The 16644-nt window shown below is 49.8% G+C and overlaps 1 protein-coding gene across 1 annotated transcript; it reads right to left on the bottom strand.

The window, feature by feature from the left end:
• Positions 1-10843: 10843 nt before the first annotated feature.
• On the bottom strand, positions 10844-11705 carry LOC147965737 (putative E3 ubiquitin-protein ligase SINA-like 6). Its single transcript, XM_087530582.1, has 2 exons — positions 11622-11705; positions 10844-11539 (listed from the first exon to the last, which is right to left on the bottom strand). The coding sequence occupies exons 1-2, from the start codon at positions 11703-11705 to the stop codon at positions 10844-10846; spliced, it is 780 nt and encodes a 259-aa protein (XP_087386708.1).
• Between the last annotated feature and the right edge of the window lie 4939 nt (positions 11706-16644).

Consider the following 16644-nt stretch of genomic DNA (forward strand, 5'->3'; position numbering starts at 1 on the left):
CCTGACTAAGCATCCAAGAAACTCAACAGCTCGCATCCGGCCGTGGAGTCTATCACTTGATCAATCCTTGGCAGGGCAAAGGGATCTTTGGGGCAGGCCTTGTTGAGGCTCGTGTAGTCTATGCACATGCGCCACTTGTTATTCTTCTTTAACACGAGGACCGGGTTAGCGAGCCATTCTGGAAAGAAAACTTCCATAATGAAGCCGGCCGCCAGAAGCCAGGCTATCTCTTCTCCTACAATCCTTCTCTTCTCCTCCGACAGTCGGCGGAGGGGTTGTTTGACTGGTTTTGCGTCTTCTCGGACGTGTAGTTTGTGCTCGGCGAATTCCTTCGGAACACCCGGCATGTCCTTGGGGGACCATGCAAAGATGTCCCAATTCTCACGGAGGAAATCGGCGAGCTCGCCTTCCTATTTGCTGTTTAGGTTCGCCCCGGGGTGCTTGGGGTCAAGAGGTATCTTCTTCGTCTCCTTGGCCGGCTGGAAAGATCCTTGAGCATCATACTCCTTGGGATCGGGGGACAAGGCTGACTGTTTGCGGGCCATGGCCATGACTCGGTCCAACATCTTCTTTTCTTCGGCAATCACAAGGGACTCGGCCAGCCGGCTGCTGGCTGCTGCGCACTCGGAAGATTTGTTGTAATCGCCGGCTATGGTGATGACGCCCTTGGTGCTCGGCATCTTCATCTTGAGGTAAGCATAGTGGGGAACTGCCATGAACCTGGCCAAGGCAGGTCGGCCAAGCAATGCATGGTAGGGGCTCTCCAGGTCCACCACTTCAAACCAGATCGCTTCTCGGCGGAAATGCTCCTTGTCCCCAAAGAGTACATCAATCTTGATCTTGCCAATGGGGGCGCATGACAGGCCGGGTACAATGCCATGGAACACAGTCCGAGTAGGCATGAGTTGCTTTGCGTTGACGTTCAGCTTCTCCAGGGTGTCACGGTACAGGATGTTGATGCTGCTCCCGCCGTCTATCAACACGCGGGAGAAACGGGCGGCGCGTCTGTCCGTTGCAAGGGTGGCATCCATAACCAACGCATAAGAGCCGGGAGATGGCATCATCTCTGGGTGGTCGGCCCGGCTCCAGCTGATAGGTTTTTCTGACCAGTGCATGTGCTCGGCGGGGTTGGCAGCGACCATGCTGACTTCCTGGTGCTCTCGGCGTTTGCTGCGCCGGTCTTCGGGCTGGCTTGTAAAAATGACATAGGCGGCATGCTCGTCGAGGAACTCATCGTGCATGGCTCCGACTACGGGCCGAGCGGTCGGCGGCTGCGGAGCCGGAGGCGGCGGACCGGCAGGCGGAGGCGGCGCAAGCCCTTCGCCTTTGGAGATTCGGGTGAGCCAGTGGCACTTCCGGGTCGTGTGGTTGGACGGCTTCGCGCCGCTGTGGAACTTGCACGGGGCGTCCAGAGTTTGCTCGTAGGAGAAGTCCGGCTGCCAAGCCGCCCTGCCGCCCTTGGGTTTCTTGGGCGCGGGCCGCCCTTCGGGCCGCTCGTCTTCGACTGTGGCCACCTGCCGACTGGCGGAAGGCGGCACAGGGCCCTTGCGCTTGTGGTCGTTCTGGTGTGGGCGTTGGCCGGAGTCCCCAACCGGCGTCTTGGGCGCCGGGTTGAGTACCTTCCCGGACGCGTCTACCCGGAGTTCGGTCTTCATTGAGGAGTCGGCGGTGGCGTACTTGTCCGCTATGACCAGAAGCTCGTCGAGGGTAGTCGGCTCGTCGCAGAGGAGCTTGTGCTTGAGGAGGGTGCCTTCTCGGCACCCGGTAGTGAAGTGTTCTATGGCTTGCACCTCGTGCACCCCTTCTCAAGAGTTGCGGAGCTCGGCCCAACGCGTGAGGTAGTCGCGAGTAGACTCGGCGGGGCCTTGTACGCACAAGGAGAGCTGTCTGGGCTTGGGAGCCCGCTTGTAGGTGCTGGTGAAGTTGCGGACGAAGGCTTCTGTGAAATCTAGCCAGCTGTTGATGCTGTATGGCTTGAGGCTGTTGAGCCAGGTCCGCGCCGTGCCTTGCAGCATGAGGGGCACGTACTTCACGGCAACGCGCCTATTGCCGTTTGCTATGCTAACCGCCGTGGAGTAGTCGATTAACCAATCTTCCGGCTTCACAGAGCCGTTGTACTTGGGCGTGTTTCTTGGGAGCGAGAACCCTTTGGGGAAAGGCTCGTCGCAGATGCGGGGGCCGAAGCAAGGCGGGCCGACATCGTCTTCTTCTAGCTCCAGGGATCATGCCAGGCGGTCGATCCGATGGCGGGCGTCGTTCTCGCCGACTCCTTCGCGGCGACCTAGCCGGCCGCTGAGAGTCGGATGCGCAACAGGCGGTGGGGTGGGATATCTCTCTCCACGGGGCCGAGGCGGAGGCAGGTTGCCCTGCCACTCCACGGCCCGGGGGTGGCCTTCTGCGTCTCGCTCAATGGAGATTCGGGTACGGCTGGTAGCTGGCTCTTTCTCGCGCCGCGCGCGGGTTTTATCCGTAGTCAGCGTCCGGGACGTCGGGGCTTTCCGCGCGGGCGTCGGCTTCGTGCCGCTGCGTGGCTGCATCGATTAGCTGCTGGATGCGTCGGGTCATGTGGGGGAGTTCTTCGGCCCCCAGTCCGTCTAGCTCGTCTATGGCCGCCTGGGCGGCGCGCAGGTTCTCGAGTGGAGTGGCGTAGACTGGGCGGTCGACTCCTAACATGTCGGCGACGACAGCGCCGCGCTGTCTGATAGCGCCGGCCCGGCTGGGCCCGCCTGGGGGCGGCGTGCCAAAGGCGGCACGGTCGGCTTCGCGTCAGTGGGCCTCAGCGAGGCATCTCATGGAAACCAACTTCCGGCACTCCGCGAGGAGGGCGAGGCGGCGAGCCTCCAGTGCTTCAGGGTCGGCATCGGCCGGGAGGGGGATGGACAAGTCATGGATCGCCGTGTGCGGGGCGTCGCGGGCGCTATCGTCAGAAGCGCCGCCGTGGCCGATGACCATCACCTCGGTGGTGAGAGCGTCGCCGCCATCGGCCCGGGGAAGCGGGTCGTTGTAGATCGTGACATCGGTGGGGAAAGTGTCGAGTGAGGCCGTGTCGGAGTCGGCAGGCATTGGGTCAGTGGAGCCAACCGACTCCAAGTCCACAGCAGGCTCATCGGAAACGTGGAGCTGGCTGAGGAGGTTGACGAGGTGGTCGGTGCCCGCATTGGAGGCGAGCTCGTCGGAGATGAGGGTCTTGTCAAGGAGATCGGCGAGGCCGCTCGCTGCGCAGACGTTGGTGACGCCTTGCAGCTCATCGTGGCAAGCGCCGTCGGGTGTGCCGGGCTGGTTACGCTCGCGGGGGAGGAAGAGGGTTCCCGTCCAGAACAGGTCTCCGGACGACGGTGCACCTGGCCCCATGGTGGGCGCCAAATGTCGGGTGGTAGGTGCGACATATGCCATCGGGTGGCTTATCATTGTGGGAGCCAATAAGACGTCGCCGGTGCCTAGAAGCGGGATGAGGCGAAGACATGCACGCCGGTGAATCTTACCTAGCTTCGGGGCTCTCCGTGGAGATAACACCCCTACTGCTGCTCTGCGGGGTCTCCGCATGATCACTAGATGAACAAGTAGCTACATGATGCTCCGTGAGCTGTTTGGCGAGAGGAGGAAGAAGGGCACTGCTCGCTCTCTTCTCCTCCCTATGTGGTGTCTAAAACTAGCAGGGATCAACCCTTTGCGTGGGTGTCCCGGGGGGTTTATATAGGCCTACCCCCCGGGGATACAATGGTAATCTGGCTGGGCGTGGGGCCTAGCCATCTGTGTCTACACTCGCCGGCTTCTGCGCCGGGTGCTGGGGCCCGCCGACTGGTGGGTCCCGCCGGCTGCCGGCTCCTTGGTCGACAGGAAGGCCCCACTGTCCAGGGCCTTGTCGGCGGCTGGTTACTGATGCTCAATCCTGGTGACAAGGGCTTCGCCGAGGAGGGCGTGGCTACAGTGCCGCCGTCCGGCGGGTGATCGCTATAGCCTCACCGCGTCTTGTCTCCTTAATGGGGCGTCTCCTTCGAGGGAGGTGGCAAGCCGGCTGTGGGGAGCCGGCTCTGTCTTGGGCCGATTGGGGGAGGCCTGGCCGCCTTCGGGTGTCTCTCTGCCCGAAGGGGCCCACCGCCCGTCGTTTGCGCTGGCAGCCCGTCGTGGATGACATCAGGGTCAACGTGGCAACAGTGCCGCGCCGGACGGGTCATGGCCACCCGTACGGCGCATTGTGCCAGGCATGCTCCGGGATTCGGGGGTGGCAGGCTTTACTGTAGCCACGCCCCATCACATCGTTGTTATGTGGATGCAGACTTCGAGGGTACGATCTTGACCGCTTTGTGGGAGCCGGCTTCTTGGAGTCGGCCTTCTCGCGGCCGGCTTCTCGGAGCCGGCCCTCCCGCGGCTTTCTTCATGAGGGCTAAAGTCGGGTTGCCTTCCGATAGCCGGCATGGGAGACAACCGGCAAGGGGAAGGCGGCCCCATGTCTTGGATTCTTGAGGGCCGGATCGGCTCGTAATTTTTTCAAAAGGGCCAGGGGGAGCCGGCTAGGCTACCCATGGTTATTTACTCCGACAATCTTGTTTGTTGCGGTATATCCATTTTGTTCCTATTATGTTGTGCTTCTGAGGATCGGGGCGCTTAACTAGTTCCCATACATTATTCAGCTCAAACTGTTGAAGCTCTTCTTGCATAGCTTGAATCCATTCAGGTTCCATGAAGGCTTCTTCAACTTTCTTGGGTTCTGTTATTGAGACGAATGCGAAGTGCCCACAAAAATTTGCTAGCTGAGTTGCCCTTGAACGAGTGAGTGGACCGGGTGCATTGATGCTATCAATTATTCTTTCAATCTGCACTTCATTGACAACACGAGGATGTACAGGGCGAAGATTTTGCTCTTGCTAATCATTGTCGTTGTTAGAGGGAATGTCTTCAGGCTGAGCATTGTCTTCAGGTTGATCAGGTGCTGAGATGATAAGTTCTTCTTCAGGATGAGATTCACAAGGTATAATTTCTCTAGTTCCCATTAGCTTGATTGATTCACTGGATGGAACTTCATCTAGCACATTTGGCAGGTGCTCTCTTTGTGAACCGTTGGTCTCATCGAACCGCACATCCACTGTTTCAACCACTTTATAATGAAAGATATTGAAGACTCTGTAGGAGTGCGAATCCTTTCCATATCCAAGCATAAAACCCTCATGTGCTTTTGGTGCAAACTTTGAGGTGTGATGTGGGTCCTTGATCCAGCACCTGGCGTCAAATACTCTGAAGTAACTGACATTTGGCTTCTTGCCAGTAAGGAGCTCATAAGATGTCTTGTTCAGAAGCTTGTGAAGATAAACACGATTGATTGTATGGCATGTAGTATCAATGGCTTCAGGCCAGAATTTTCTTGGAGTCTTGTATTCATCTAGCATCGTTCTGGCCATCTCAATGAGTGTTCTGTTCTTGCGTTCGACGACGCAATTCTGTTGTGGCGTGTACGGGGCTGAGAATTCATGTGTGATGCCCAAGGTATCAAGATATGTATCAAGGCCAGTGTTCTTGAATTCAGTGCCATTGTCACTTCTGATATGCTTTATCTTGGCGCCATAGTTGTTCATTGCTCGATTGGCGAAGCATCTGAAGACATCCTGCACTTCAGTCTTGTAAAGGATTATGTGCACCCAAGTATATCTAGAATAATCATCAACAATGACAAAGCCATAGAGACAAGCAGTAGTAGTAAGAGTTGAGTAATGAGTGGGACCGAAAAGATCCATGTGAAGCAGTTCGAAGGGTCGAGTAGTAGTCATGATTATCTTCGAGGGATGTTTGGCCCTCGTCATCTTTCCTGCCTCACAGGCACCGCATAAGTGATCTTTCTTGAACTTGACGCCCTCGATGCCTATGACATGCTTCTTCTTTCCCAGGGTGTGGAGGTTCCTCATGCCAGCATGCCCAAGCCTCCGATGCCAGAGCCAGCATTCCGAAGCTTTTGCTAGAAGACATACGGCAAGCTGTGGTCCTGCTGAGAAATCTACCACGTACAAATCATCTTTTTGATACCCTTCAAATACTAGAGACTTGTCAGATTCCATTAGAACAAGGCAACGATATTTTCCAAATATTACAATCATGTTTAAATCGCAAAGCATTGAGACAGACATTAAGTTGAAGCCAAGGGATTCAACAAGCATGACTTTATCCATGTGTTGATTCCTTGAGATTGCAACTCTACCTAGACCCAATACCTTACTTTTACCAGTGTCAGCAAATGTGATGTGGCTCTTGTCGGATGGACGTAAGGTTGAGTCCATAAGAAGGCTTCTTTTGCCAGTCATGTGATTTGTACACCCACTATCAATAATCCATTCTGAAGACGTTGGTGTCGTACCCTACAGTGCAGTTAGGGGGATAGGCTTCACGAAGAGAATTGTGAAGCAAAAACATTTGACGAACCAGTGGGTTATGAAAGCTTAGATCCAGATTAGGACTAATAGGGAGAGTAGCAAGCGATTCAGGAACGAAGTACATAGTAAGACCATTCGGGCATTTGATCTTGAGCCCTACAAGATGTTTAAGGTCCCTAGCAATAGCGTCAAATGATTTTGGTTTTCTGCTGGAGACCTTTCCCTGCAAAAGAGAGTTAAGCTTTCTTAGCCACCCACATCTTCAAGGGTGGCTTAGAAGCAATAAGTCTAAGTGCAGCATCTGAGAACTTTGGCTTTGGAGCCCTAGCAAACAGTCTTGCAGGCGGACAATAGTACTCATAAGAATAAGCAGAATAGTTCTTGGTCTTATGAACATGGTGGTTTGATGAACTGCTCTCATATTCATAGGCCTGAGTATGGTTTACCTGCAAAACATTTGCATTAGTGCGGCTCAGGTGAGTCCTCTGTCTGTATGAAGCCTTTGGACCGTATGAAGCCTTTGGTCTGAGGTTTGTCTTCTTCACGTGAGGTGTCATGATGACATTCACAGGAAGATTCTCCAGACACTTTTTTGGAACCCAGATCTTCTTCATAGGTGGTCCATTCCTGCAGTTAGTACCAATGTACCTGGCAAACACTTCACCATTCTGATTCTTAAACAGTTTATAGTTTGCATCAAAGGATTCATCAATGACAATGGGGTTTGCACAAGTGAACCCAGATAGAGTGGATGGATCTGCTGAAAATTCCTTTGCAGCAACCCATGTGGTTTTGGAGTACTGCTCAGGTTTCCAGTAAGAGCCATCAGTATTCATTTTCCTTACGAACCCAACACCCTCTTTCCTCGGGTTTCGGTTCAAGATCTGCTTTTTGAGGACATCACATAGTGTCTGATGCCCTTTAAGACTTTTGTACATCCCTGTTTCAAGCAATGTCTTCAACCTAGCATTCTCATCAGCAATAGCAGTGGAATCCTCAGCAGAGCGGTTAGTTCCCACATCAACAGTTGAAGATATTGCAACAGTAACAGCAGTAGAACATTCAGCAATAGTAGTAGCATTATCACGCTCAGTGCATTTAAGACATGGTGGTTCAAATCCTTCCTGAGCGGAGCTGATCTGTTCAGCGCGAAGTGACTCGTTTTCCTATTGAAGATCTTCATGAGCCGCTCTCAATTTCTCAAGATCTTGCTTCCTTTGAAGATAATCATAGGAAAGTTTTTCATGAGTTGTTGAGAGCGTTTCATGACGACTTTCAAATTCCTCATACTTAACGTGAAGATTTTTTATGTCTTCAATTAAGGACTCAGATCGAGTCATTTCAGCACCTAACAGATCATCGCTTCTGTCTAACAGTTTTTGAATATGTTCCATAGCTTTCTGTTGTTCAGTTGCAATTTTAGCAAGTCTTTTGTAGCTGGGTTTTGAACCACAATCAGAGTCATCGTCACTAGATGTTTGATAGTGAGTAGTGCGTGTGTTTACCTTGGCACCGCGTGCCATGAAGCAGTAGGTAGAAGCGGAGTAGTCCTTGTCATTTGGATCGGTGTCGGTGATGATGTCATTGTCTTCAGTGTTGAAGATGGACTTGGCAACGTATGTTGTAGCCAGACTTGCGATGCCTGAATCGGACTCCTCCTCAGACTCCAGCTCCGCCTCCTCAGAAGCGGACTCCTCCTCTGAATCCATTTCCTTGCCAACAAACGCACGTGCCTTGCCAGATGAGCTCTTCTTGTGTGATGAAGACTTTGAGGAACACTTGGAAGAAGACTTTGAGTATTTCTTCTTCTTCTTCTTGTCGTCAGAGTCATATTCCTTGCTCTTCTTCTTCTTTTTGTTCTCATTGTCCCACTGCGGACACTCAGAGATGAAGTGGCCAGGTTTCTTGCACTTGTGACATGTTTTCTTCTTGTAGTCGTGAGCAGAAGCTTCATCATTCCTTGAGCTTGATGGGGAAGACTTTCTGAAACCTTTCTTCTTGGTGAATTTTTGGAACTTCTTCACAAGCATAGCAAGTTCCCTTCCAATGTCTTCAGGATCATCTGAACTGCTGTCAGATTCTTCTTCAGATGAGGAGACATCTTTTGCCTTCCAAGCACGAGTTCACCCATAGTTTGGACCGTAGATATCTCTTTTCCCAGAAAGCTGAAACTCATGTGTGTTGAGCCTCTCAAGTATGTCAGACGGATCGAGTGTCTTGAAATCAGGACGTTCTTGAATCATCAGGGCTAGGGTGTCAAACGAACTATCAAGTGATCTCAGTAGTGTCTTGACGACTTCATGCTTGGTGATCTCAGTAGCGCCGAGGGCTTGAAGCTCATTTGTGATGTCAGTGAGTCGGTCAAATGTGAGCTGGACATTCTCATTGTCATTTCGCTTGAAGCAGTTGAAGAGGTTGCGAAGGACACTGATTCTCTGATCTCTCTGGGTTGAGACGCCTTCATTGACCTTGGAAAGCCAGTCCCAGACCAGCTTAGATGTTTCCAAAGCACTCACACGGCCATACTATCCTTTGGTCAGATGACCGCAGATGATATTCTTGGCAGTAGAGTCCAGTTGAACGAACTTCTTGACATCAGCAGCAGTGACACCTTCTCCAGCCTTGGGAACGCCGGTCTTGACGACATACCATAGGTCGACGTCAATGGCTTCAAGATGCATGCGCATCTTATTCTTCCAGTAGGGATATTCAGTTCCATCAAAGACGGGGCACGCAGCGGAGACTTTAATTATCCCTGCAGTCGACATAGCTAAAACTCCAGGTGGTTAAACCGAATCACACAGAACGAGGGAGCACCTTGCTCTGATACCAATTGAAAGTGCGTTATATCGACTAGAGGGGGGGTGAATAGGCGATTTTTATGAAAGTCTTCAAAACGTGGAAGTTATGAAGACAAACGATAGAAATAAACCTATTACCCTGCAGTGGAAGGTAGACTACACTAGGCAAGCCATAGTCAAGTATTCAATGGAGTGAAAGCACAATGACTAATAGCAGCAATGTAGTAAGGATCAGGTAGGAAGATATTATGAAGCCAAACAGAAAACGCAGTCACTCAGTGAAGATATTATGAAGCCAAACAGAAAACGCAGTCACTCAGTGAAGATAAAAGATAGTGCAATCATACAATGACTTCACAAGGAGTAACAGTAAGTAAAAGGAAGGGAAGATGAAACCAGTGACTCGTTGAAGACAATGATTTGTTGGACCAGTTCCAGTTGCTGTGACAACTGTACGTCTGGTTAGGGCGGCTAGGTATTTAAACCTGAGGACACACAGTCCCGGACACCCAGTCCTGAACACGCAGCTCATGACACCCAGTCCTCATCGTATTCCCCTTGAGCTAAGGTCACACAGACCTCGCCCAATCACTTTGGTAAGTCTTCAAGGTAGACTCCCAAACCTTCACAGACTTTGTTCACCGGCAATCCACAATGTCTCTTGGATGCTCAGAACGTGACGCCTAACCAGCTGGAGGATTCACAGTCCTCAAGTGTAATAAGTCTTCAGATCACACAGACAAGAAGACTTAAGTGATGCCTAATTCTCTTTGGCTCTGGGTGGTTAGGGCTTTATCCTCGCAAGGAATTCTCTCTCAAAGGCTTCGAGGTGGGTTGCTCTCAAACGACAAAAGCCGTACTCTAAATCTGAGCAGCCAACCGTTTATGGTTGTAGGGGGTGGGCTATTTATAGCCACTTGGCAACCCGACCTGATTTGTCCGAAATGACCCTTGTTCACTAAGGAACTAACACGTGTTCCAACGGTCAGATTTCAAACTCACACGGCAACTTTACTTGGGCTACAAGCAAAGCTGACTTGTCCGACTCTGGACAAGATTCGCTCTCAAAGTCTTCACTCGAAGACATAGGTTTTGTTTAAGCATCACTTCAGTCATTCTGACTGGTTCTCTTGGACCCCACTTAACAGTACGGTGGTTCCTATGACTCAGCAAAGGGGAAGAAAAAGAACTACGAAAGATCTAAGTCTTCGAGCTCCATAGGCTTCATGCGATGTCTTCTCTTATCATAGTCTTCAATGTGAATATCTTCATATACCACCTTTGACTTCAATGTCTTCATACATTTTTAGGGGTCATCTCTGGTAGGAAAACCGAATCAATGAGGGACTTCTACCTGTGTTATCCTGCAATTCTCATAAACACATTAGTCCCTCAACTAGGTTTGTCGTCAATACTCCAAAACCAACTAGGGGTGGCACTAGATGCACTTACATACATACATCTCCTTTTATCCATTTTGATGAAAAGTGGTACTTCTTACCCAAAGGAACTTTATATCCAACAGACACAAAAATATCTGTTCGACTGTTGGAAATTACTGATCTGATGTCGAAGTAATTGCTGCATCGCCACCAAAACCCACCATTTCTTAAGCTAAAGTAGACCAAGGTAATCCCTATATTAGCATATTACTAAGATAAATAGAAGGCACTGTCCAAACATTTAGGACTTGAGCTTGTCAATCTGAATGTGGAGGGACACAAGCTTAGCCCCGGCCAGCAGCTTGGGCGGAACTGTCAAGAAGGTCAGCTCCTGCACGTCGACGTCACCGGGATTCTTGCTGCTTGTCACCTCCATTTCCACCTTGACGGCATTGGTCATGCCTTTGGGCTCCCCCGGCGGGCTATTCGCCCACAGCTTGGACACGTAGTGCGGCAGTGGGGACACCCCCACTCTGATGCAGATGACCGACACGGTGATAGGCGCGCCGATGTCGAGCACGCCGCCGACCAAGAAAAACGCGCGGCGGTCCTCCTCGGCGAACAGCAAGAGTCGTGGCTCCGACAGTGGCACTTGCAGCTCGAGCACCTTGCCGTACTGGATCCTGTGCACGGGCATGGGATGCGCGGTGCTGATGTGGTGGTAGAGCGCCGGCGGCGGGCCTTCGTAGCCGCAGACGGGCACGGGGCATTTGCAGGGCATGAGCGGACCCACGCTCTGGTGATCAGCGAGCTTGTGGTAAGTGACGTAGAGCCCACAGCCTTCGTGCGGGCACTCCACCCTCACCGATGAAAGGACGGAGTCCACCACCGTGTTCCGCATGTTGAAGCCACCACCGCGCTCGCACTTCTGGCACTGCCGCTGGTTCCCGGGGCGCTCGAAGTGGCAGTCCGCGCAGGCCAGGTGCCCTCCCTTGCACTGTAGAAATCAATCGAACAATACATCAATCAATAAACCTGCACCTTGCTCAATCATCCAAACGGACGAGGTGTATTCGAACCTCATACACTGGAGGCGTCAAGGGGCGGAGGCACAAGGGGCAGTGGAGCACGGTGAGGTCCATTGAGACCTTAGAGAGCTCCATCGTCGGGTCCTGTTCGGTCTACATGATCTCGCCCTCCTCGTGCACAACCATCTCTCGACTTGGGCTGGGGTATTACAAAGCTTTACCGTCACATATTTTATACTACTTCAAGGTGCATTAAATCAACCCATGCAAGTACTCCCTCCGATCCTTTTTACTCCGCACATTAGCTTTGTCTGAAATCAAAGTTTGCTAAGTTTGACCAAATTTATATTAAAAAAATATTAACATCTATAACATCTAATAAATATAATATGAAAATATATTTCGAGATGGATCTAATAATAAATATGTTGTTATGTGAATGTTAATATTTTTTCTTATAAATTTGGTCAAAGTTGGATGAGATTGACTTCAGACAAACCTAATATGCAGAGTAAAAAGGACCATAGGGAGTATCAAAAGGAGAGTCACGGCATGCATGCATGCGTTGTAATTAATGCATCGGTAAACGCAAATTATTGAAATATATCGAGTGTAGTGCTTTGATGTGTCGCGTCAACTCGTACATCAACGAGAAGTTTGATTATCCACTCCCTCGCGGACTTAATTGCACCTGCCTTTGGCTGTATGACAGGTTGGCCACACACCTATCGGGCCCACCTGTAATACACGCAAAGGCAGGAGCGTCCCTCCCTCGCCCATGAGCATGGCGGCTGGCAAGACTAGGAGAAGCTTTCGCTACATGCTCTCCCTCCCGCACGCGGTGGACATGCAGCAGTTCAATCGGTGTTAGATGGCCAGAAGCGTACTTTAGTACTTCTCCAGTGCAGTACTACTCCATCATTGTTCGACTTCCCGAAGAGGCGAAGAGCCAAGCGCAGCCCGGACGCTCGTGTGGCAGTTTCATGTGTAGAGTAGTCTAGGATAGCATGTACCGTGCCTGTAAGCTTAAAATCGTTGGGGTCGGCTCCATGCTATGTGGCCGTCTCAAAGTTTTTGAAAAAAAATTAAAATAGTCTTTTGGCCCTACCTGACACCCTGGTGATTGTAGTTTGCACGCTCATCTGATCAAGATAGGAATATATATTTTAATTTGTTTTTTCGAAAAGGGGGGACTCCCCGGCCTCTGCATCAGAATGATGCAAACGGCCACATATATTTTAATTTGTGGTGGGTAAATGTTCGAGGTTACAGCAAATATATTGTACACTGCGGGTCTTTCAGCCAAGTTTAGAGGCAAGCATGTGGGGCAGTGCTATGATGTGTCGTGTCAACTCGTACAACGAGGAGAAGCTTGATTTTACTACACGTCTTCTCCCTCACCCATGCGCGCGGTTGCTCGCAAACGAGGACATGCTTTTGCTTAGTAGTACTTCTACAACAAGCTATCCGTCCCGCTCGCGGTGGACGGATATGTAGCATTGGATTCCACACTATATAAGCAGTAGTAGTAACATCATTGTTCGTCTTCTCGAAGAGGCGAAGAGCCAAGCGCAAACCAAACGTTGTAGTTGCGAACATTGGAGCACACATATAGCCAGGCTCTTGCATGAGACAAAATTGCTATGTGAGCCCACTATTGTACTAGTACGTACAACTACTTGCTAGTATAGCCCCACCACTCCAATCCATCTACTCCCAAGCTCTGCGCAACACTGCTCACTCCAATCCAAGACCAAGTGACCAGAAGCCACAAGCACCTATGGAGGCGATGGACGCGAGCGGCAGTCGGCGGTGCCAAATCATCCAAGGCACCGGCCTGCAGCCCCGCACCGTGTAGCGTTTCCAGACGGTGCTGGTGACCGCAGGCATCGTTCACGCGGTCATCGCCGCCGAGGGAGGAAACCCACAGCTGCCGGAGGGGCCCGATCCTCTGCCCGTGCCGTTCTCTCTGACACAGCGCTGGCTCGGGTGGTCCTCCGACCCTTCTTCCTCCCTGCCGTAATGTCCGCAGATCCGACCTGCCGCCGCCGAAATCCTGGTGACCCTCAGGTATAAGTTCTTTGAAAGCGGCCTTGCTCTACTGCCCCAGCTCCCCACGTGTCTGCATGTGCATCTTTTTCTACTCCCATCAGCTCTTCCAAAGCCACCTAAATTTTTAGTATTATTAGAGGTAAAACTACTTCATGCATTCGAATCTAGGGCTTTGTTCAAACAACGAAGAAAGGGGGGAAAGTTGTAGCATGAATCTAGGACTTGATTCAAAGAGTAAATAATATGGTGAAAGTAGTAGAGACCGGATACCCAACCGGTCTCTTGGTTAAAAAGGGAAATAATGGGAAAATACAGTACAAACTGGATAAGGAACAAATCTATTATTGGTTGAAAAAAGGATAGAAAATGGCGGCTGGTGGACAAGTCAACAGAGTATGTCCATGATTAGATTTTCTGCCATCACATAGTAAAAGGTCTCCAGGATTAGATTTGCTGCCCTCACATAGTAAAAGGTCTCGGGATTAGATTTGCTGCCCTCACATAGTAAAAGGTCTCATGATTAGATTTGCTGCCCTCACATAGTAAAAGGTCTCCAGGATTAGATTTGCTGCCCTCACATAGTAAAAGGTCTACATGATTAGATTTGCTGCCCTCACATAGTAAAAGGTCTCCAGGATTAGATTTGCTGCCCTCACATAGTACAAGGTCTCCACGATTAGGTTTGCTGCCCTCACATAGCATGAACAAACTCGGCACCACTTTATGCGTCCTTGTAGGTACATTGTGTTGATGCGTCCACTGTCGCATGTCCTTATACCAAACTTTTGCTGTTGTTAATGTAAGGGCGCATGTAAAATGAAGCGATCACATTGTTACCTTAGGGACATGTCTAACCAGTGTTATTGTTAATCTAATGCCTCCAGTGATAAGATGCAATTAAACTGTGTTACAAATGGCACTCCTGCTGTTTTCCCCAGTATGATAAGTAAGTTGCTCCTTTACGCTGCTGAGTGTCCTGGTGTCCCCACGGTCCCATACCCTTAAACCAACTATTTAGCTGTTGTTGATTTACTGTGTATGGTAAACAAGCAATGCCACCATTAAAGTAATCCCATATTTGAGGAATCTCATTGTTGATCGTAATGCTTCTGGTAACATGAAGCATTGCTGACGTTTTAAAATTTCTACTGTCCTTGTGTGATTGCCATGAACATAATTAAGATGCTTCTTTTCATTTTGTATATGTTTCGTATATTCTTATTGACCAGCTGTTGTTTACTTTCTATCTTTTTGGCAGATAGGGATATCCATTTCACCTTGTTGCTATTGTGACCTTTTGGTGAACTGCACAAAACACTTTTTTTAGAATGAGTGTCTTGTGCAGTTCAACTAAAATGTCACGTGGGCAACATCTCTCAATTTTGGTGGAAGTGCACAAAATGGTGATTGGAGTTTCCAAAATCTCTGTCAAGTTTTGCTGGTAATCTCATGCAACATTTTATTAGCCTTTGCAAGATGGAGCCATCACTGTCACCACAATGGCACTTTATTTTAGTGGAACTGCACAAAAGGATAAGAAAATTATAATTGCACCTTACATGAGCCGGACAACCAACCTTGATGTTCCTCAATTTTAGTGCAACTACTAAAGAAGAACCTGCCAGCTCACAAGAGCAAGTACTTCTTGCAAGCTGAATGATGCAATCTTTGCTCCATTTCAGGTGAACTGCAGAAAAAGGCGCATGAATTGAATCATGGAACTCCACGCAGACCTCATCCAAGTAGAGCTGAAGGTTGAGTTCAAGGAGGCCACTATTAAAGCGAAATCATGCTCTCCTGTCTCCTTGTTTGTGTTGTGCAAACATGCTGTGCAAACATGAATACTCAACTACAGATGTTGTGACGGTCAAGAGCATTCGCCGAGTTCTTCGATTGTATGACATGGCTAGCCAAGATGGATTTAATCCCGATATTCACTTTATCAAAAGGCTCTAATGGGTTGGTTCTGAATCTTGCAAGCTGGGAATCAGTGAGGTGTGTAGGCATATTTGTTGTACTTATTATTTGAATCTTATTTGTTGGTTCTGAATCTTGCAAGCTGGGAATCAATGAGATGTGTAGGCATCTTTGTTGTACTTATTATTTGGATCTTATTTGTTGGTTCTGAATCTTGCAAGCTGGGAATCAATGAGATGTGTAGGCATCTTTGTTGTACTTATTATTTGGATCTTATTTGTTGGTTCTGAATCTTGCAAGCAGGGAAACACGACATGATGATGCAGAGGACAACAACCATAACAAACAGTTCAAACTTGTTAGTATTATCTTTGTGAAAGTGCGACAAATGTGCTGATCGTGTGCGTCATGAGAATAATAATTCTAATTGTTGTGCATGTTGATCCTGTGGCACTGATAGAACGAGCGAATGCATTGCTTGTTTTAAGTATAAATTTCTATTAAAGCTAATTAAATTTAAGTAAAGTGACCACTAACTCCTGTTATTACAGTACCAATATAGACCCGCTCGTGAACTGACATGTGGCCGAGGGTGCATCTTCTGCCGGGCATGCAGCGGACGAGGGAGGGGTAGTAACTGTTGTTGCCTGTACACACTCAGCTTACTATTCAATACAGTTCCCCAAGAGCTGAAAAACAAACTGCTGCTGCTGCTTACACACTCGTTCACTCGAAGAGACTCCAATGGAGATCCAAGGGGTGAGCCTGCTGGATATGGACTTCAGCAAGGAGTTCCCCTTTGAGTTCGCCGTTCAGTCCTATGGCTGCACCAAGTTGAGTGTGATGTACACCAACGATACGGGCTCGGTGAAGCTCTGCCTCGCCTTAGTCCTATGGTTGCACCAGGTTCTGGAGCATTCGCCCGTTTCATCGGCAGCGCCGACTGCACCTTCGCTACGGTGGAGAGAAGAACGCGACGATTCGGCCATCTGGTGCAAACAAGCTTGTCGACATCCAGAAGCAATACAAGATCATCAGCAATAGGCAGGAGAAGGACTCCGTGGTTGACCTCGCTGAGACCAACATCGACCCCTGATACACCAAC

Source organism: Triticum urartu, chromosome 6A, assembly GCF_056163025.1.
Source record: "Triticum urartu cultivar PI428250 chromosome 6A, HENAU_Tu73, whole genome shotgun sequence".
Taxonomy (NCBI): domain Eukaryota; kingdom Viridiplantae; phylum Streptophyta; class Magnoliopsida; order Poales; family Poaceae; genus Triticum; species Triticum urartu.

What these genes read in the sequence shown, in the direction of transcription:
- LOC147965737 (XM_087530582.1), bottom strand. Translation starts at nt 11,705, where the DNA reads ATGGAGCTCTCTAAGGTCTCAATGGACCTCACCGTGCTCCACTGCCCC. An exon ending in TGACGCCTCCAGTGTATGAG is followed by an intron (nt 11,540 to 11,621) that starts GTTCGAATACAC and finishes TGATTTCTACAG; the next exon opens with TGCAAGGGAGGGCACCTGGC.